The 23,007-nt window shown below is 42.3% G+C and overlaps 1 protein-coding gene across 1 annotated transcript; it reads left to right on the forward strand.

Annotated features, from left to right (window-relative positions):
• The first annotated feature begins 4,136 nt into the window (after nt 1–4,136).
• LOC142398179 (uncharacterized) lies at nt 4,137–21,469 on the forward strand. Its single transcript, XM_075482136.1, has 7 exons — nt 4,137–4,241; nt 4,336–4,492; nt 10,137–10,364; nt 12,150–12,603; nt 15,834–15,914; nt 18,469–18,549; nt 18,724–21,469. The coding sequence occupies exons 3-7, from the start codon at nt 10,341–10,343 to the stop codon at nt 19,647–19,649; spliced, it is 1,566 nt and encodes a 521-aa protein (XP_075338251.1). The 5' UTR covers nt 4,137–4,241; nt 4,336–4,492; nt 10,137–10,340; the 3' UTR covers nt 19,650–21,469.
• The last annotated feature ends 1,538 nt before the right edge of the window (nt 21,470–23,007 follow it).

A 23,007-nucleotide genomic window follows, 5' to 3' on the forward strand; every position in this document is an offset into this window, starting at 1 on the left:
TCTCAGACTCTGCAGGCCTCAGTCAGCATGTTAAAGGTTAAAGGTCACCCCAAGGTCAGAAACCCAAAGAGCTACATCTCAGACTCTGCAGGCCTCAGTTAGCATGTTAAAGGTTAAAGGTCACCCCAAGGTCAGAAACCCAAAGAGCTACATCTCAGACTCTGCAGGCCTCAGTTAGCATGTTAAAGGTTAAAGGTCACCCCGAGGTCAGAAACCCAAGAGCTACATCTCAGACTCTGCAGGCCTCAGTTAGCATGTTAAAGGTTAAAGGCCAAACACCTCACACCAACTGTAAGGCACGGTGGTGGAGGGCTGATGATCTGGGCTGGTTCTGCAGCCACAGGACCTGGGCACCTTGCAGTCATTGAGTCCACCATGAACTCCTCTGGAAACCATTACTTCAGCTCACTGCTGCTACCGGCTGCTGGATCAGGGGTTCACTCAGTTTCTCACTCACTGCTGCTGCCAGCTGCTGGATCAGGGGTTCACTTAGTTTCTCACACACTGCTGCTACCAGCTGCTGGATCAGGGGTTCACTCAGTTTCTCACTCACTGCTGCTACCAGCTGCTGGATCAGGGGTTCACTTAGTTTCTCACACACTGCTGGATCAGGGGTTCACTTAGTTTCTCACTCACTGCTGCTACCAGCTGCTGGATCAGGGGTTCACTTAGTTTCTCACTCACTGCTGCTACCAGCTGCTGGATCAGGGGTTCACTTAGTTTTTCACTCACTGCTGCTACCAGCTGCTGGATCAGGGGTTCACTTAGTTTCTCACTCACTGCTGCTACCAGCTGCTGGATCAGGGGTTCACTTAGTTTCTCACACACTGCTGCTATCAGCTGCTGGATCAGGGGTTCACTTAGTTTCTCACTCACTGCTGCTACCAGCTGCTGGATCAGGGGTTCACTTAGTTTCTCACACACTGCTGCTACCAGCTGCTGGATCAGGGGTTCACTTAGTTTCTCACTCACTGCTGCTACCAGCTGCTGGATCAGGGGTTCACTTGGTTTCTCACATAAGTGCTGACATAAAACTGCCCAAAAAGTGGTTCATTCACACATTAAAATCAGGATGATTTAACAGCGAGATTACCTGTTTCAGGTGTCTGAGCAGCACAAAACAGAGCACAGATACAATCAAACAGCAACAAAAGCCTGTAACAAAATCTAAAAAAAAAAAAAGATGAATAAAAGCTTTTGGGACCTTCACAGAGCTTGTTTTTGACAAATGGAATTACGTAACTTATAAAGCATTTTATAACTCAGATCAGACAGATATCAAAATACAGATAAAGAATAAAGAAGACCCTTTAACCACACTACACATATGACTACAGCATTACAGTTTACCTTGAAGGGACTTTTAAAAACAGAGGAAGCGCTGTGATTGGTGGAGCTTCCTCTGAGAAGAATCAAGCAGGTTGTTTCCACCGGCTCAGATCATACAGTTTCTCTTTGGACTTTTTCTGCTTCTTCCCTCATCTTCAGTCCAGTCCTTGTACCTGAGCATCTTCAGAGGAATGTGTTTTTTCTTCATTAAGCCACTTAACTCTGAGCTCTGAACCATTCAGGCAGGAAAAAGGCTCCTAACTCAAGGGATGAACCAGTGTTGTGTCCAACTTAGCAAAGAAGCCGTTTTAAACTGGATCTTTAGGCACTTTGTTCCCAGCAGCCTGTCACAGAGACACATCATTTGTTCCCATTTCTTCAGTTGCATCTGTGAAAAACAGCTTCATAGTTTCAACTTTTTGTACATTTACGTTAAAACTGCTTTCAGTTACCAAAAGAGTCAAATTAATATTTGAAATTCAGTTTAAAAAAAATCCTAATCCCAAAAAAATGAATGTTATCACGTCTAAAAGTAGAAAAGTTGGAAAAAACAGATGAAAATAAGAATTATATGTTATACAACATCAAGAAAAAGTAAATAAGATTCAATTTAAAGCTTAAAAACAGAATATAAGATATAATCTAATGACTAATTATGGAACAATTAATATAAATTAAATGATTAAACTGCTTTATGCCACCAGAAATGAATAATCTAGAAGCTCTTTGTGGGTTTTAGACTGGAATTAAGATTTGTTCCCATTTCTTTAGCTGCATGTGTGAAAAACAGCAAAGATAACACAGTGTGACAGACAGAAAACAGGATTTCTGCAGCAACAAGGTGATTCCCAAAGAGCTGTTAGCTGGAAACTTGGCATATCTCAGCATGGTGTGCAGTGTGTCCTTAAAACATTTGAGGAAACTGGACAAGTGGAAGACAGAAGAAGAAGTGTCAGGCCTAAAGAACTATCTATAGCAGATGAACAGGATCTGAAAGTGATGTCCTTAAGAAAGAGGAAAACATCCAGCAAAGACCTGACACAGGAGCTGAGAGATGCATCTGGACCTTCAGCTGATCCATCTGCTGTTGGCCCAAGCCTCATCAGAAATGGGCTCCATGGAAGGGTGGCTGTCAGGAAGCCGTTCTTAAGGAAGGGAAACAGGGAGAAAAGGCTGAGCTGGGCCAAAGGACACAAGAAGTGGGCTGAAAATCAGTGGCAGCAGGTCAACTCTGGTTCTGCCTCAGATTCTGGGTTTATGTTCATGTTGGAACATGTTTCAGTGAACCTCTGCAGCTGTTACCATGGAAACATCTGCAGATATTCACTTTAAAGCTGCTCAGAACTGAACTAACTCTGGTTCTGCCTCAGATTCTGGGTTTATGTTCATGTTGGAACATGTTTTAGTGAATCTCTGCAGCTGTTACCATGGAAACATCTGCAGATATTCACTTTAAAGCTGCTCAGAACTGAACTAACTCTGGTTCTGCCTCAGATTCTGGGTTTATGTTCTCGTTGGAACATGTTTCAGTGAATCTCTGCAGCTGTTACCATGGAAACATCTGCAGATATTCACTTTAAAGCTGCTCGGAGCTGAACTAACTCTGGTTCTGCCTCAGATTCTGGGTTTATGTTCATGTTGGAACATGTTTCAGTGAACCTCTGCAGCTGTTACCATGGAAACATCTGCAGATATTCACTTTAAAGCTGCTCAGAACTGAACTAACTCTGGTTCTGCCTCAGATTCTGGGTTTATGTTCATGTTGGAACATGTTTCAGTGAACCTCTGCAGCTGTTACCATGGAAACATCTGCAGATATTCACTTTAAAGCTGCTCAGAACTGAACTAACTCTGGTTCTGCCTCAGATTCTGGGTTTATGTTCATGTTGGAACATGTTTCAGTGAACCTCTGCAGCTGTTACCATGGAAACATCTGCAGATATTCACTTTAAAGCTGCTCAGAACTGAACAAACTCTGGTTCTGACTCAGATTCTGGGTTTATGTTCTCGTTGGAACATGTTTCAGTCAATCACTGCAGCTGTTACCATGGAAACATCTGCAGATATTCACTTTAGAGCTGCTCAGAACTGAACTAACTCTGGTTCTGACTCAGATTCTGGGTTTATGTTCATGTTGGAACATGTTTCAGTCAATCTCTGCAGCTGTTACCATGGAAACATCTGCAGATATTCACTTTAAAGCTGCTCAGAACTGAACTAACTCTGGTTCTGACTCAGATTCTGGGTTTATGTTCACGTTGGAACATGTTTCAGTCAATCACTGCAGCTGTTACCATGGAAACATCTGCAGATATTCACTTTAAAGCTGCTCAGAACTGAACTAACTCTGGTTCTGACTCAGATTCTGGGTTTATGTTCACATTGGAACATGTTTCAGTCAATCACTGCAGCTGTTTCCTGTTTTAATGGAAATGTTTAAAGGAATGAGGGCTGGTTTCAGACCCAAAAAACTAAAACTTAGTGAAAAAGCAGCCAACCTCCAAAGAAAACCTTTGACAGAACTTCAGAAAGTCTGGAGCACTGTTGCTCAAGAACACTTTAAAGAAAAGTTCTGGCTGCTTGGAGGGAAAATCTAAAGAAATGAGGGCTGGACCAGGACTGAAGTTCAGTGCTCCAGAAGGGGAAGGATGGCATGCAGGACACAGCAAATACAGTTTGTTTTTGTCATCCCTCATGTGTGTCCCAGTAGTCACATGACCCTTTCCCACTCAGCTAACACAGGCCACATATTTCCCGCTCAGTTCACCTCAGGTTACAGTGAAACTCTCCACGCAGGAATGCAGGTCTCGTTGTTCCCTGCTGTCAGCGAGGAGGCTCCGGTGAGAAACCCGGGCTGGCCTCCAGGGTGTCGCTGAGCGCCTCCGGCTGTGGAAACCAGGACACCTATCAGGGTTAACCATTCTTCTGCTTGTTGTCTTTTGTGTCTCAGCCTCATTCTCGCAGCTTGGTTTACATCTGTGTCCTGTGCTGTTTTGATTTTTTCAGAATAGCTGGCCTGGGGACGGGAGATGTCCCTGATTCCACATGCGATGAGGTGACTCACAGGGATTTACAGAGCGCTGATGGAGGGTGGGGCCTTCCCGAGGTTACTGTGCTCCTCTGAGCTGCTCTGAGAACGAGCTCAAACGCCTGCTGCTTTGAGGTCAGAACCACTTCCTGTTTGTGCTCTTTACTCTCAAACAGGAGCTTAATCAACACGATTTGGCCTATTTTATAAGCTAAACCGCAACAAATCTATGAATATGTTCGTATCCACATAATTTAATTTAGTTTCACCAAATCATTTCAAAAGCATCGGTGTGTCTTTTACTTTTGAGAGCATGACACACCTGTGACACCACAGCCACTTTTATTATCAATAAATCAGATTTTTTTAAGGAAATATAGATAAAACATGCCTTATTTAGAATGCTGATAGTTCAGATGGACATTTAATAAGCATCCAGCTGACTTTCAATATCAAAATGAACTCTGACTAAGATCAGAACATCTCTAATGAAGTATTGATGATTCATTAAACTACAGAGAGAAAAACTTTATTCATCCCAGAAGGGAAATTATGTTGCTGCAGTGCACATTTTTATTGAGATTTGCTATTGTTATGAATATATAATTGAAATAAGATGAGAACCGCCCAATGAGAGCTGGGATAGGCTCCAGCACCCCGTGACCCTAAACTGGATTGAGCGGGATTAGAAAATGGATGGATGGCGAACAGGTAGAAAGCTGAAGTGTAGCAGAGAGGAAGGTGTGGTAGAAACCTTCAGAGGTCTCCATCAGTGGGTTGGGCTGTTGTTTCTGTAGCTTAGCAACAGCTCAGCTGATGATGTCACACACAGTGTCAGCAGGTATCTCAGGTGAACTCTGTCAGCAGAAAACATGGACAGAAGCTCACAGCCAGCAGTTCAACATCTGGGCTGCAAAGATGCTCCTTCTCAGGGAAATGTCCAGGATTACAGCATCTGTTGTTAACCAGCTCTGTGATCCTCCTCCTTTCCTGTTAGCGCTCTGTCTGCAGTCTCTGTCTGCCCAGATAGTCTTAAAGCTGAGCAGAGAGCTGTTAGAGCTGTTCCTGCAGACAGGTCTCTGCCTGATATTCCTGCTGTGTCCTCATCAGGGCTCCAAGCTCGTCCATTTTACCCTCCAGTGATCTCACATTTCCCATGATGATCGAGGGAAGAAATGTTTTAAACTTCCTCCTCCTTTATCTCCATTTTGTTCCTGCTCTGCATCCAAGATGTCTCCCTTCGACTCATCTTGAAATATTCCAGGCATGACTTGGCTTTTGGAAAGCTCAGTCAGCTTAGAGTTATAGATTATAGATATGCTCCCACATAGTTATAACTGTTGACCAGTCGTACTAAACCAGAAAAACAGTCATTTTCTTGGGATATAAAAACCAAAAATGGAGAAGCAACAACCAGAGAATATTTTTGCGAATTGATTAGGTAATCTGCTGTTCTATCTGAAAAATGAGAAGCAGAAACACAGCAGTGTTGCCACATGAGTCGTCACCTCCTGGAACTCTTTTTGGTAAAAACAACATTGAAGAAATCGATCTGATACAGTGAACTGCTGTTGCTTCGACAACACTTTTAGCTTCTCAGCTTATTTCTTGAAAGGGTTTATTTTCATGGGATGAACTAAGGAGAATGATTTATCATCGATCGTCTGAAGGAGATCTGTTTACAGTCTGTACTTCTTATCGCACATCAGCAACAAAGGAAAGACAGAGGCAGAGGAGAAAGGGGTGAGAGCGAAAGGGAGATGCAGCAATGGAGGCGAAGGGGTCCTCACTGCCTTCGGGTTTACAGTGAAACTGAACATTTAGGACTTCACAGGAATAAGGTATAGCACGGGCATCTAAACAGGCCAAACATGTAAACTATAAAATGATCTTTGGAAAGAGCCCAGATTTAAATTTCATCCAAATGAGTCGTTACTTTTATCGATATCATGTGTCCACAGGATCCCAGGAGATGTTCAGACATAACCGAGTCTTTGTTCTCTGATGTAAAATGTGCTGATGAATAAAAGTAGGCTGCTCATTGTGAGGCCCGCCGCTGTCACGGTGTTAGATTACTGCATTGTTGAGCAGCGTCATGGATAGAGGATCAAAAGACCTTCTGCAGCTTATACTGCACCAATTTGTTGTTCCGATGATGATTTTTCTACACTTTATATAACTCCATGTGCTAAATGTTATGAAAGAATTAGTTTCCAGATTAGACACATGATAATTTAGCTGCGTTCAGAATAATATTTAGGCATCAAATTGTGTTAAAAGATTTTTATCACACATAAAATGATAACCAATGGCTTGATGATGAATGGATAAATAAGTATTATATAATATTATATATACCATTTCACTCCAATTCAGTGTTGTGGAGGTGCTGGAGCCAATTTTGAATCAAGGATGAAATATGCACCCTAGAATAAAGTCTGCTAGTTCCCCATAAACTGTCAGATATTATATTATTTAGCTGCGTTAAGAATGATACTTAGGCATCAAATTGTGTCAAAAGATTTTTATCACAAATAAAAAATGAGCCGTTGAAGAGAAAGGAAGCTGCTTTACATTAAGAGCTCAATGACCTCCAGACAACATAAATGATTGAAGCACAGTTCCACTGATGATGGTGATTTAAATTAGACGGTCCAACGTCAGAGCTCATAAAATTTGCATTATATATTTCATATGGTCATCAGTGTATGAGAAGTTTGGAAAAAGGTAATCATAGATAATCAATGGCTTGATGATGAATGGATAAATAATTATTATATAATATTTTATATACCATTTCTCTCCAATTCAGTGTTGTGGTGGTGCTGGAGCCAATTTTGAGGCTGAAATATGCACCCTAAAATAAAGTCTGCTAGTTCCTCATAAACTGGCAGATATTATCATTCTGAGTGTAAAAAGGATCTGATCGAACCGAATGTACCATAATTACCAGGGCTGGGAAATGATTAAAAAGTTTAATCTAATTAATCACATGATTTCCCTGATTAATCACGATTAATCTCATTTGTACGCAGAATCCAAAAATGAATCCAAAAGTAGCGTATAGCTTTTAGCATTTAGCTTTATTTTAAATGTGCTGCCATATGAATGAAAGTGCCATAACATTTGTTGTGCAAACACACTTTTAACATCAGCATCTTTCTGTAGTTTTTATGTAGAAGCCTCGCTCCACTGTCTGTTTCCTTGAATGACTTGCTGCTATCAGTTGTGTGTTTTGCCTTTAAGTGATATTTTAGACTGGAACTACTACGCTGAGAAGACAATTCAACTTGGCAGTGTTTACAGATGACTTTGGTTCTGTCGACTCCGCCGCCTGGAAGAACTTTAAAATGAAAATGGCTGAGTAAAAGTTCCGTACCCTTCTCCATGTTTGGTGGTTCCGCAGCAGACAGCAACAAACTTTTACAATAATAAAACCTGCGCTAATGCTCGATAAAATATTTATTGGCGTTAAATAATGAACAAGCTAACGCGATAATAACGAGTTAACTCGCCCAGCCCTAATAATTACAGCATTTATCGTCTGTTTGTGACAGATTCACAAGCTTACGAACATTAGAGGTATGAAGTGCAGAAAAGCCTTTTTTTAGAAATGTCTGGATGATGGTTGCTTAGCAACGCCACACTCACAGAAATCACTTGTTTCAGTTTAGAATGGAAAGTTCATATTGTGATAAACAAATGTTGAGAACTGTTTCAGACTGCATCAAATCTTCCTGTTATGTTGTTCACAGAGTACAACATAACAGGAAGTCCTTTAAGTCCGATGGCGGGCTGTGAAGTATCGTCCCTCCAAGCAGCAGAGGCCAAACACGACTCATTTCAGCGTTTCCACGTCACATAATTCTCAAGTTTTTTTTTATTTAAGAAGCCACAAAATCCTCAAAAAGGGGGAAGGAGGGGTTGGAAATTTCCTGGTTGGGTTTAGGCAATAAGATCCTTTTGGTAAAGTTAAAAAAAAAATCATGATGAGGTTTAAAATACATTCTTTTTACAATGCGACCGTCACCCTGATGGACACCATTTTGCTGGTCGCCGTGGTCACAGGTGAACACAGCACATTATGAAGAAGCTTTGCTCCTTTCTGGTTGGCTTTAGAAAATAACATCAGTTAGTTTGGTTAAGAAATCCAAACCTTGACACCAGTTTTAGTTTCTGCCTTTCACATGCAGTTTCTCTCACAACCACTAGAGGTCACATAGTCTTTGGATTTGGTCATAGGTCACCTCTGCCTGCCTGAACAAACACTACACTGACAGTGTCTCCATACAGCTAAAACACCCCTGATCATTAAACATATCAGCGTTACTATCAGCCTGTGGAGGCTTTAAAATCTCTCATATGAGAGATAAATCAACATAAATCCATTTAATTTGAAATGTTACCTAAAATAGATTTGATTTGATATAGTTTTCTTGTTTTGTCCTTTCAGTGCACAGTTTATAAGCCCAGCATTTTAGATCAGAATCTACCAGTCGATCATCACAATTAAGCAGAGATACAAACAATCATTCCCAGGATGTTAAATGGCAGCTTTGCAATCTGACACCTTCAGGGTCCTTAAGCTTAGACTTTCAATTCAATTCAGTTTTATTTATATAGCACCAAATACAACAAATGTCATCTCAAGGCACTTAGATAATAAAGTCCAATTCAAGCCAATTGGAATTCAATTTGTTGTAATCATAATTATTTACAAAATAATCCAATTAATTCATATAACATTTATCTATTACCACAAACACCATATTTTTTTTATTTTATTAGCGTAACAAAAAAACTGTGCATCTTACACCCTTCCCTTTTTTTTACATTACTTATATATTTTTAATATTTTTATATTCGCACTCACTTTGCACTGTTTTTGGTGGCTTTAAATTTCGTTGTACCATGTATAATGACAACAAAGGCATTCTGATTCCGAACCAAAAGTCTGTATCAAGTAAAACTGCTTGATACTGCTCAGGATAAGCCTGTAGATGAACTAGATGTTACCCAGTGACTCGTAAATCTCCCAATTTGGCCTCAACTAATTATCATCAAGCATATGGTCACAGATTTATCTTAGACAGGCTGTTCCATCCTTTTATTCTTTAAATAATAGCATCCTGTTGTCTGTCAGGTCCTCTCAGTCTTTAGGCCAGTTCAAATCCGGACTGAAAACGCATTTCTTTTCCCTGGCATTCAACTAGCTGAAATGGAGTTCACCTTGGCTTGCTACTTTTATTGTCATTGTTACTGTTATTGTTATTTTATTGCTAATTTTATCTCAAAATTTATTTTTATCTGTGATGAAGTCATTCTTATTGCTTTTCTTGATTCTCTCTTGTGATGCAGTTGCTGTTGTGAAGCACTTTGGTCAGCTGAGGCTGTTTTAATGTGCCATATAAATAGATTTTTAATTGAATTGAATTGAAAAGACTATTCCCATTTTGTGTACTCCACGTGTTCGGGTCAGCTTGACCTTTTCTTTGACATCACCTCCATAACTGCCGAACATCTGGAGCTTTGTTGGGTTTGTTAGGTTGTTTCCCTCTGTGAGAATCTAAGAAGGGATTATTGCTTTGGACATCCAAAGTGATTAATGAATATTCTGAGGGCTTGTGAAAAAGAAAACGTGGAAACTACAAAGACTGAAGAGACTGTAGAGAGTTCATACAAACAATGAGAGAAAAAAGAGGGTGGAGAGAGATGGAGTGATAAACGGCTGCATCTCTTCTTTCTGTGCTGACTATGATGTCGCTGTTTCCTGATGAAGGAGGTCACCTCGCAGGCTGGGGCCCAGTTCTTCTTTAGCGGGACAATGAGGACGCACCTGCCCCTCCTCCCACTGTTCCCAGACTTTTGTCTTTGGGTCCGCCAGGTGAGACGGAACCTGAAAGAAGTTTTGTTTGGGCGAGGCTTATAAATTCATCAAAGCTTCCTCCGTCCAGCTCATCTTCCCAAAAAACTTCTTCAGAGGATGCTGCGCGACTCAGACAGAACGGTGAGTTTTTCTGATTTTTACTGTCACGCCTGAACGCTTTTCAACGTCTGACTGACATTAAAGGAACAGTTCGCCTCTTTTGACATGAAGCTGTATGACATCCCATATCAGCAGCATCATTTCTGAACATCTTCTTACCCCCTGCTGCGTCCTGTGAGCAGAGTTCCAGCCTCGTTTTGGTGTTGATGAAGGTAGTCCGGCTAGTTGGCTGGGGTTTAAAAAATAAAGCCTTTTGCTTCTCAGAACAATATGCGTTCAACAGAGTAATGCATTTGCATCACAAAATCGTTCTCCAGGAAAAAGTCAGACCTCACAATCTCTTGGCCCTATTTTCTCTCCCTTCGTATCACTGCCTGCTGCCGCCTGCCGACAGCCGCGCCTGTTATGGTGTTTGCTGCTCGGAAGCAGGGGACTGCTCGGTCTGCACAGCAGGCAGTGATACGAATTTAAAGGGGAAGTTCGCCATTTTGCACATTAAGCCCTGTTTTTAGGTAGTCTGGGGTGAATTATAGATGTTCTGATCACAATTTGGACATTTGGTGCTGAACGGAGCATTTAGGTATCCACTGCTGCAGCCCCCCCACCTTTGCATTGAGTCAATGACCACTCAAGCAAACAATCATAAAACGGCATTAAACTTTCGTTTGCAGAGACATGAAACTCACCGTGTGGTCTGTGGTGGACAGCGATACGTTGGCTCGAAAATCACCGCGAAATACGCTTCCAGAGAAGTTATATTACCATTATTGTCCGTCTTCATTGATTTGTATTGCACACAAACAACGCACTATCGCCACCTAGTGGCTGGATGTCGTGCTGCTGCTATTCAACGGTGTCCGGAAAAATAGGTCCACCAAATGCTAAAACAACTGTTAGAAGGCACATTTCGCTGCGATTTTCGGGTTAATTTCGATAAATTAATTTCGATAAACTGCAGCAGTGGATACCTAAATGCTCCGTTCAGCACCAAATGTCCAAATTGTGATCAGAACATCTATAATTCATCCCAGACTACCTAAAAACAGGGCTTAATGTGCAAAATGGCGAACTTCCCCTTTAATGTTTTATTTAATAAATTGTTTATTGTTTATTTATTATTGATTTTTTTATATATATATTTTACAATTTAATAAATAATATTACATTATTATTTAATAATAATAACATAATAATTATATTTATCATGATGATATTTTATTATAATAAATATATTAAAAAATAATATATTTGTATAAAATATTATAAAAATATAATATTTGATAACATATCATTAAAATATAATATTTGATAAAATATTATAAAAATATCATATTTTTATCAAATATATTTTATACATGGCACTAGCCGGAGAGAAAATAGGGCCAAGCGATTGTGAGGTCTGACTTTTTCCTGGAGAACCATTTTGTGATGCAAATGTATTACTCTGTTGAACGCATATTGTTTTGAGAAGCAAAACGCTTTATTATTTAAACCCCAGCCAACTAGCCGGACTACCTTCATCAACACCAAAACGAGGCTGGAACTCTGCTCACAGGACGCAGCAGGGGGTAAGAAGATGTTCAGAAATGATGCTGCTGATATGGGATGTTACACAGCTTCATGTCAGAAGAGGCACACTGTCCCTTTAAGCAGCAAAACAACAAAAATATGATAAAATCTTTCAATAATTTAAGAAAATCTTCTTTACAATCACTTATTTTTACTACGGAAATGTTCCACAGTGGATATAAAATGTGGGAAATAACAGCACCTTTTCTTCCTCCTTCTTCCTTCCTCCTCCTCCAGCTGTTGTTGAGCCTGCTGGGACTCTTGGTCCTGTCCTCCATCTGCTCAGCTATGCTGCTACGAAACACCACCAAATACCAGTCCTCCTCTTCCTCTGAGGAGGAGGGCTCCACGGCCAACCCCAACACCATCCCCTGGTCTGAATCAAGCGAGGAGCAGTCTTCTGAGGAACTGTCCCGGGGGTCGCCCAACGCCCGCAGCTGGCCCTTGCAGATGTCCCCTCCGGGGGAACAATGGCCCCCCGCTGGAAACATGACCCACGGCCCACACATGCTGCGGATGTTTGGGGCCACCGACTCGCCGATGCCTCCGGCGCCCAACACGGCAATCTGTGACATGCTGTTCAACGCGCCGGTTCCTCCACCCGTCGACCAGATTCCATTTTTCTGCATCTGCTCTCACTGCAAAGGAACTGTGGGGCCCAAAGGAGACCGCGGGGACCGGGGACCTCCAGGCATGTAGAACACTTTTCTTTTTTTTTAAACATAAGTTTATTGCACATTTTGTTCATTTACAAATGGTGAACAACATAGAATAAGAAGGTACATACAAGAAAAAAATCTGATAATAATGGCAATAATAATTATTGAAATAAAATTAATAAATAACTGGAAGAAGAAGTAGAAAAAAAGGGACGTTTTTAACCACAAAACAAAATATTATTGGGCCTCATGCAAGAACCGTTCGTACGCACAGATTTGTTCTTAAATCGTCCGAACGAGTGATTTAAGAGAAATTTCGCATTCACCAATCTTTTCGTATATTACGTTTTCTTTCAGGTACGAACAGAATTTACGAGTGATCCAGACCTGTCGTAGGAGTTTTGTAAATTCTTATTCCAATCAAGTTTGTTTGACTAATGGATTATATATTTAATTACTTCAAAGAAAACATAAATAAATAAACATTATACCCCATAATGATACTGACATTATTCTGTTTAACTTAAATTGTGCACTAATTGAAGCTTCATTTGAATCTGTAACGGGAAGCGCAGCGGCTGTCTTGCTACTTTTGGATGCCTTAGTGCGTCAGGTTCTTGGAAGAGAGCGTGTGGAGACAGACGAATGGCTGACATCGCGATTAAGATTCCCAAGAACTGTGCTGCTGCAGATATGCAGCTTGCTAGAGCCACAACTCCAGAGAGAAACACGCCGATCAAACCCGATTCCACCACACACACAGGTCCTCACCATCTTTGGATTTTTGGCCACTGGAACCTTTCAGAGGGAGATTGGAAACAGATCGGGGGTGTCCCAGTCCTCTGTGAGTCGTGCGCTCCCCTTGGTCATCAAAGCTCTCATCAGTTTATCACCCATGGTACATCAGATTCCCATACACCGCTGTCCAACAAGTACAAATTAAGAGGAACTTTCATGCCGTGGCTGGACTGCCAAACATAATTGGAGCACGAGACGCATATACGCATCAAAGCACCCGTGCTGTCGTGGAGCGCACTGAGCTGAAGGCCAGGTGGGTGTGTCTCGATACCTCGTTCATGGCGCAATATTGCCATGAACGAGGGTGTCCACCTGAACCAGCCCAGGCAGACCAGAAGGTGCCAGAAGACCCCCCTCATGGACCGTCCCATCAAAGAGCCATCATGATGAGGCAACAACTGATTGCACGGCTTTAGTTGCAGTCATTGAGCGCCTGCCCATGGCCCATTTATTTTTATTTCGGTGACACAGAATTAATAGCACTCCTAATTGCTTCCCATTTCTTCACTTTAGCAGGTCCCGTAATTCCACTGCTGACACTGCTAAAAATGACAGATTTTCATTTTTGGATCTTATGAAAGCAGAACTTCGGTCTCAGAGCGCGTAAAGTTGTTCTTTATGCGCCTTGATGCCATTTTCATGACTCAACGCTTCCTGGCACAGCAGCGAGGAAGCACAGCCTTATATGGTATTATTTTGGGCGTGGAGTATGCAAATCTACTCTCCTCGTGCACGTGAAATTAGATACGCACAGGTGTGATTCATCATTTACGCAGGTCGTTTACACACTTTTCCCGAAGTTAAGAGCGTTTGTTGAATCTGACGTGGCGTGTTCGTACGAGACCTTCTTACGAAAAAAGTAAGAGAAATTTAGAATAAAAATACGAAAATTTTCTTGCATGAGGCCCATTGCTTGCGTAAGAATCATGGTGGTAGAGAGATAAATAAATAAAAAATGTGAATAAATAAATGCATATATCTACATATACACACACATACATATATGTAAAGGTCTAAATGTGTATACTAAATCAAGATAGTATGAAAAGGTGAATAAATTTCATTCCAGCCATCCACTGCAATATAATTTTTCAAAAGAAAATTACAGAAAACCTTCCTGATTTTCCCAAACTTGTCAGGCTTATTTTTCGTGGTGTAGCTTATCTTTTCTAAAGCCAAGTAAAAAGAAATCCCTGTTAACCTGTTGTACAAGGTTTATCCCTTGTCCATGAACAGGCTTGACATCTTTTAGCTTCCAGAAAACAAATATTGAGTAAGGATTTTTCATTTTTGGAGGTCACAAAGTTGTCCGGGTGAATATTTAGTAAACTTTGGTTTGAGACGTACTTCTTTTTCAATGATTCGACTGGCCAGGTTCAACACTTTTTCCCAAAAAGAGAGCATCAGAGGGCATCCCCACATGCAATGGAATAAAGAACCTTTTTTGTTGCTTACATTTAATGCAAGTATCTGGGATATTTGGGTTAAAAAGGTGCAGCTCACTTGGGGTTATATACTGTCCGCTTATCCATTTGTATTGTAGTAATTTAGAGTTTGTATTAATAGTTTGAGTTTGAGCTGTAAAACAAGCTCTGGCCCATTCTTCCTCTGTTAGATTTTCTTGTAAACTACGTTTAAACATGTTTACAACACCTGTTTGAATTTTAGTTTACAAATAAGAAATGATCAGCTCACAGTTTCCATAGAGCCCATCTACCTCTGCAATATAACATTTGTTCTTCTTAATAATGCACTGTTTGCTGTGCACTACATATTCAACAAATCTGCATGTTTTAGATGTTTATTTCTAAAAAAAACCTGTTTCAGGTTCATTTTTAGGCTTCTGAAGAACTTGATGCCAAGTCTACACACTGACCCATTTATTTAGATCAGATGTGTCACAGAAACACTGAAAGAAAGAATAATTAACTTAATCAAGAGGAACAGGACTGGGAAACAAAGAGTAAAGCACATTTGGCCACAGATAACTAAAATACATTGATTTAAAGTTTTTTTTCTTAACTGGTCATTCATCTTGGACTTAAAAGTGGATTAAATAATCCAAAAATCTTTTCTTAAACATCATTTGCTTGGTTCATTCTAAGACTCAGATCAATCTTTATGGCTGAGATACATTAACATATAACCAGAAGGTACAAACATGACACACAGGTCTGGACCTGCCTGGACCAGAAACAAGAACTGAATCAATCTGTTCTGAGATAACCAAACAAGGTTAAGGAAAACCAGACACTTTGTGTTTTTGCGTGTGAAACTGTTTGATTCAAGCAAAAGACACAGATTTCTGGTAATATGAAATAACTGTAATTCTCAAATTGAACTCTTTGCTTTTTTTTCACGAGCTTTTACGGCCTTGTTCATATCAACGGAAATTGTAACAGAGAAAATTTGGAAACCAACAGAAAATGATGTTTGAAACTGATGAGACTGTCGCTTTAATCAGGTGAACCCGGAAGCCCAGGGATGCGAGGATGGATGGGTTTCAAAGGCTATCGGGGATTCACAGGCCAGCAGGGAATAAAGGGTGAGTTACACATCTCAGATCATCCATAACTGCAATTCACTGCACGCCATTCATTACCATGAATGGCGTAATGATCCGCGGTAATCACTGCGGATCATTAAAATCATAATCAGATAAACTCCAAAGTATCGAAGGAGTCAGAGCCATGATTCAGTTAAACTGAGTATATTCCTGTTTGGCAGCAGTTACTGTGCACCTCGCAGTTTTTCTGGTTTGAGGCTCACGCCCTGTCGACTGGATGGGAAGTGTCTGAACTGTTCAGCTTTCTCCTCAGATGTTCTCTGGGGTTGAACTCTGCCCCACTCAGTTTACCATTTTTGTGGTCATTGTGGTGCAATGACTCGCTTCTTAGTAGCCGGTACTGGGCAGTATGCCCCCTTCAGAGTGCTGCCGTCCCCATATTTAACTGAGAGGGTTGCTTTAGACAGCGATGAGCAGCGCTGTACGTCTTCCATCTATTTGCCAAACCTTTAAGGCCTGCCTGATGAGGTACCGATCATCTGTGTGCCAGTCTCTACTAGGGCCAGCACAGTATATGTATTTGTGCCGAACCGTCACGGTACGGGGGTCACGGTACGGTACGCACATTGCCACGCAGAATACACCCGGTACGGAAGTTTAATATTGATCTGAACGCGGAACTGTTATTTTGCAAGAGTTTCCTTCAGGACCCATTTAAACACTGCCACATGCAAGCTCTGATTGGTCTGTAGAGATATATCCGCTTTTGGACAGAGTAGTACGCGTAGAACGCAGTTATAAGAACTGTCCTAATCGAATTTCGTTCTGATAACTGTCCTTCCCCAGCGGAACAGTCTGCATTCGCACATGAGTCGGGACCTGATAGGGACTGATGCGCCGCGCGCAGCCGTCTGCGTCAGTGACGTGTTAGCCGTTAGCCGTTTAGCGCCACATTCAACAACAAAACAGAACAAAACAAAACCCAAGAGAAGAAAAAACACCACAAAGAAGCTAATATGGAGAGCGGGGAGGCCACCGTGTTCATGGTCTGTATGATGGTGATATTAATCATGGACGATCACATCAGGCGTCTAATATCGAGGCTGGAAGAGCTCACAGAGAGAGTCAGGATCAAGCGCAGGCGATACTTCTTCGTTTCATTTCAAGGAGAGCAGAGCGCTGCAGACAAAGGAGACAACGTGTAAGTTTAACTTATTAAACACGCGCCGGTTCTGTCTGTGTGGTATGAGGAAACATTTCAGCCGTGATAGCATGACATGGGGCGTAGCTACCGACCACCACACACCTCCGTCAGATGCGTTCTATTGAACCATGAAAAGACCCGACCAATTACGTCTCCCAAATGTATTACAACAACCCCTGGATACGAATACATGCAGAGCAAAACAAATTACAGAAGCAATTGGAATTTACATCACATCTGCTATGCGCCCATATTCCACTGTAGAAGAGGCAGGATTCAGATATCTGTTACATGTGCTCGAACCTCGCTACACGCCTCCTTCGGTACTGTACCGAAAATGTACCGAACCGTAGGGTTCAAACCAAGGTACGTAATGAACCGTGAGTTTTTTGTACCGTTCCACCCCTAGTCTCTACCCAGGACCCCTTAAAACCCTCGGCAGAGAATCTATCCACTTTGTCGATGCCTCTCAATTGCACCGGGAGGAGGGCGATGTGTGGTTCAGTATCTTTCCAAAGTAAAATCCAATATGTAAAATGAATAAGTTGGGGATCAAACCAGCAACCCCGTAATCAAAAGACGTTTAAGCCAGTGCTCCAGGACTAGGACTTCGATGTCCATCTCTTTCCTCTCCCCCTACCTTGGACCCACACTGTTATCATTCAGAGCTTAAAAAGAACGTTTTCATACCTTTATTCTGATCTTTCCTCGACACATGGTGTAAATCAAGTGTTTACTTGTGTCCGATGAACCGTCATCATTCCATCCGTCCAACTATCTGCTGCTTATCTGAGGTCAGGTTGTAAGGGCAAAGGTCTGAGCAGAGATCCACGGATCAGCTTCGCCTTTTGGCTGTTTCTCTATTCACCGGGACATCGTCCTCATCACTGCCCCAATCCACCCATATCTCCGTGTTTTTTGGGGGGGGCAGTTTGCCCCCTACCAGCATCCTGCAGACCCAGGAGGTGCTCCACATGTCTGATACTGTGTGGACTGGGCAGTGATCTAAGATAGATGCCTCAGTAGTCTAATCCACAGCTGGATGTCGAATAAATTCAGTTTAATCCAGCTGGGCTCCTAACAAGATCGAGAGGAATCTCGAGAAGCTTCACACCAAACAGAAGGCATCAGACCTCAGCTTGGAATCAAGAGGTCTTAATTGGTTGGTATAAATTTGGAAAGATTACGAAAAGCATATTTAGACATCATCATTATGGGATATCTGGAGCACTGTGTGAAAAAGTGAACTGAATATCTATTTATATGACTGTAGGTCTTATATTTGTTTGCTTATTTCAGAGATGTAAGGTAGGTGGCCGCCTTCATTTGGTTTGGTTCTGCATCGTGTTTTCAGCAAGTTTGAATTAATTTTTTTCTCTGTCCTTACAGGCCAGAAAGGAGACATAGGGGAGAAAGGACAGATTGGTGTGGCTGGTTTCACCGGGACGAAAGGCGAGCGAGGATTCAAAGGTGACGTCATCCTTCGTAATCTAAAGGCTCACAAACACAGATTTACAGAATCAATATGAAAGACTCGTGGATTCCTACTCAGAAAGAAAAGACATGACATCTTAACTGAGGAAATAAATCTGGTACTTTAGGGACAAAATGATCATAAATAATATTTGCTATGTGTGTTTCCAGGGGATAAAGGAGACAATGGATCAATGGGGCCCCAAGGTCAACAGGGCCCTCAGGGGGAAACCGGCACATGTCCTGCAACTTGTGAGAGTATCCCAGGGGCACCAGGACCCCAGGGGACACCTGGACCAGTTGGAGCCCGGGGCCTGCCCGGGGTGCAGGGACCTGTAGGACTCAAGGGTGTCAGGGGTGATAAAGGTGACCTGGGTACACCTGGGGAGCCCGGTTTAAATGGTGATAAGGGTGACCAAGGTGAGCAAGGGGTGTGCGAATGCACAGATGGGGCAGATGGTGCCGATGGGAGATCGGGAGAAAAGGGTGAAAAAGGGGACGACGGGGACACAGGTATGCAGGGTATACAGGGTCCCATTGGGTTGAAAGGCAACCAAGGTGATATGGGTTTCATGGGGCCGCCAGGTCCCTGCTCCCCGGCTATTCAGTCAGCCTTCTCCGCATGTCTCAACACGTCATATCCAGCTCCTAATTGGCCCGTATCCTTCTCACGCGTCCTCACCAACCAGCAGGGACATTTCAACCCATTAATGGGTATCTACACGTCGCCTGTCAATGGCACCTACGTGTTCTCCTTCCACCTGGCAACTGCAGAGAAGCCACTTAAAGTCGGTCTGTTCAGAAACTTCTACCCTTTAGTTAGGGTAACAGAAACATCCAACCTGGCAACCACCAGCCAGACGGTTGTCCTCCACCTCGTTATGGGAGAGAGGGTGTGGCTACAGGTGAAGGACGGCTTAACCAACGGCATGATTGCTGACAGTGAAATCAGCAGTACGTTCTCTGGGTATCTGCTGCACCCCGACTCCTGCGATGTACCCTTCGGCCGACATCATCATTTGGGGCACGTGGCAGATCCCCAGGGCGGCTTTGGCTGGGATGGACCTCAAGTCAACACCACATCTTCACCAAATTAAGATCTAGTCAGTCGCTCATCTTTAGTCAAAGCATCCAGACACCCAATCAAATTCGCTGTGTGTTGATAATTACATGTTTTAAAGGAGGGGTATTTCCACCCTTGTCCATTTTCGAGACAGGGGTTTATGTCAGAATGTTTATTGTTGAATTGTTTGTTTGTGCCCATCACTGTAATATGATGTAAATTCAAACACCAGAACCAGATGTGACACCAGAAGATCTTTCCTTTTTTTGACTCGTCCAAATCTTCACTCCTGCTTGATTAATGACACTTTTACTCTTTTACCTACACGAGGTCCACACTTGCGGTTTTAGAGCCCAATACCTCGACAACTCCTGGATCGATTGCCCTAATAATGTCCTAATTAGGTTTAACTTTAATAACTCTGGCGATGTTTTGACAGTTTGGACCCTTAAACATTTCAGTTTGTCCAAAACTTCTGTGTCCTGAGCCAGTTTCTTATACGTTAACATGCAAAACTAAGACTGTCAACATTGGTAAAACCTTACGTCAAAGTTACATCTATAAGATTATCTTACTTTACACCAGCGTTATGCTGGTTCAACTTTGCAAAATCAGATCTCTGCAGTTGCTCAGGTTCTGTGAGTAAGTGCATACCCCTCTAACATCGACCGTTTGGCTCTTTAACTTAAAGTTATCGAGTTAATTCTCATCATCCTCATCCAGTATTTCCTAGAAAATGTAATGAAGGAGCCTGAAGTGTACCAATAAAGACATTATTGCCAATCTGTTTTACATAAAGGGAAGATATCTTTTAGTGATGAATGCAACATAATGACAGTAGCTGACTAAATATGAGCTACCGTCAAGCTAGATGGCAACGTTAGCTAATTAGGTACTAATGCCGATAGTATTTCTTAACCTTAGAGGATTAGGGGCGGACAACCTCCGCAGTTCAGTACAACACAATTACCAGTTTTTAACAATTTAAAAATGACGTTTATAAAATGTTAGGATACTCCTTACATGGATCTGGTGATTAGCAAAGTTACCCTTTTTATCGTAGGAAACAATGTGAAGGCTGAGTGTGGATGAACAACCTTTTTTTAGACTTCTTAATTCCCTAAACTGTCATTAAAGAGAAACCTGAGAAAGAAAAATACCCCTCTTTTAAACATAGAGATAAATTTGTGTTTTTGATTCAACATCTACTGTAGGCGCGCCAGGCTGACTTCCTGCGTGTTCAGAGCTGCTCCAACTTTACCTGTGAAAGCATTTTAAGAGTAGATTTACGTTTAATCCTTGAGATCTGCTTGCTGAGGGCGGCCGTGGATCAGTGGTTAGAGTGTAACCGGAACGTCGGCGGTTCGATTTCCACTCTCGCTGCTCAAAATGGATTGGTGGATTTGACAGCTGGAGGGGTGGGAGGGTGGCCACGGTCGAGGGGCCCTTGAGCAAGGCACCGTACCCCCATGCTCCCCGGGCGCTGTGATTGGCTGCCCACCGCTCCAGTGCGTGGCATCTGTCTCCATGAGTGTGTGACCCTGTGCATGCGTGTTCAACAGGTGCCAACATGGATGGGTCAAATGCGGAGAGTAATTTCGTGTGACTAACGTGACAATAAAATAATTTAATTAATAATAATTATTCTGAAGCTTTGTTTTGGACCACTGCACCTTGTTGAATGTGGGTCACTTTTAGATGGTGAATAAGACTAAATGGCAACCAAAGCACGTAAACATTTCTGTTAGTTACTTGAAGTATACCTTTTAAATTATACAATAAAATGATTTTCAAATGGACTAGTGTGATTCAGTTTTGGAAGTTAAAACTTTGAAATGTTGAAATAGGGGCTACGCGGTGGTGGTTAGTAAGAAGGTCCCAGGTTCAATTCCCTCACTGGTTCTTTCTGTGTGGAGTTTGCATGTACTTCCCGTGTATGCGTGGGTTCTCTCCGGGTACTCCGGCTTCCTCCCACCATCCAAAAACATGCATGTTAGGTATTACTCCTAAATTGTCCCTAGGAGTGCGTGTGTGTTTTTTGACATAATAAAGTAATGATAAATGGCATCAAGAGCTTATTATAATTATAATCATAACTTATGCATGTGGTCCTGACATTTAGTTAGGAAAGTCCATCCATCCAACATCTTCCACTTATAGCAGCGGCTCTACTCCCTCCGGATGGGAGCCCCTCCCCCTGGATGGTTGAGCTCCTCCCTCCGGATGGTGGAGCTCCTCCCCCCTATCTCTAAGGCTGAGCCCCGCCCCCCTCTGAAGGAAACTCGTATCCACGACCTCCTTCTTTGGGTCTCTACCCAGATCTGTACCCACAGGTGAAGTTTGGAACAAAGGTGGAGCAGCAACCTGGAAGCTTCTACTTCCTCCTTCACCACAACGGACCGGAGCAGCGCCCTCATTACCGCTGACGGAGCCCCGATCCGTCTGTCCATCTCTGACTCCAACTCACCATCACTGAGAACCAGATCCAGAGATACTGAAACTCCTCCCCGACCCGGAGGGAGCGCTCCACCTTTTACCTGTTAAGAACCAATGACCTGAGATCTGAAAGAAGTGAACCGCTCCAGGGCAGCTGAAGGTCATGGTTTTAAGAAGCCAACAGAACCACATCATCATCGTAACCCTGAGGTTCCCAAACCAGTTGCCAGTTAACCCCAAATAAAGAGCAGCGTATTCAACAGCGTGTCAGACAGCTTTTATTCTCTCAGAGTTCAAACACAGAGCCACACAGGTCCTTCGTGCCAAAGGCTTCGTGCAGCCCTCTACAGGAATGTTTCTCAGAGAACTCAGCAGAAATCAAACGCAGAAGCACTTTTATGACCACAGAAACATTTCAGCTTCACTAGAAAAGCAGGTCAATCATTATCTGGTCGTAGAAAAGAAACACATGACTACAGAAACTGTCTTTATCGCTTTGAATCTGAACATAGGCCTTCTAACCGAGACACTGAAAATACAAAAGCACTAAAAATGATCGTACAAACCGAATTAAAGGGACACTTGTCATTTAATTCAAGGGCCGCGTCTGTAGGCATTACAACGATTGGCTAAATGTTAATGCAGCTCAGTTATAAGATACAAGTTCTTATGTTCTTACTTGTGTCTCACACGGTGCACCATTCTCTATCCTCCAACTGAAAGGATTTTATGTCTCATCCTACAAGCTTTATTTCCTTTGATGACCATCAAAGCTACAGGCCAGGTGAGACAACAGCTGAACGGCCATGAGTTTGGGGGGATCTAACAGAGAAAGAGGGCGGATCAAAAGTGCATTCACCTATTTATGAACAGATAGTAAAACATGTGACAGGAACGGTCCTTTTTAATTAAATATCGACTGTTTCTACCAGACAATCTGAGTCTTGCAGCCGTTG

Source organism: Odontesthes bonariensis, chromosome 14 (genome assembly GCF_027942865.1).
Source record: "Odontesthes bonariensis isolate fOdoBon6 chromosome 14, fOdoBon6.hap1, whole genome shotgun sequence".
Lineage (NCBI taxonomy): Eukaryota > Metazoa > Chordata > Actinopteri > Atheriniformes > Atherinopsidae > Odontesthes > Odontesthes bonariensis.

Bases quoted from the DNA above. Each gene is read 5' to 3' on its own strand.
- LOC142398179 (XM_075482136.1), top strand. From the start codon at position 10,341: ATGCTGCGCGACTCAGACAGAACG. The intron at 10,365-12,149 runs GTGAGTTTTTCT...CTCCTCCTCCAG, and splicing joins TGCGCGACTCAGACAGAACG to CTGTTGTTGAGCCTGCTGGG. The intron at 12,604-15,833 runs GCATGTAGAACA...CGCTTTAATCAG, and splicing joins CGGGGACCGGGGACCTCCAG to GTGAACCCGGAAGCCCAGGG.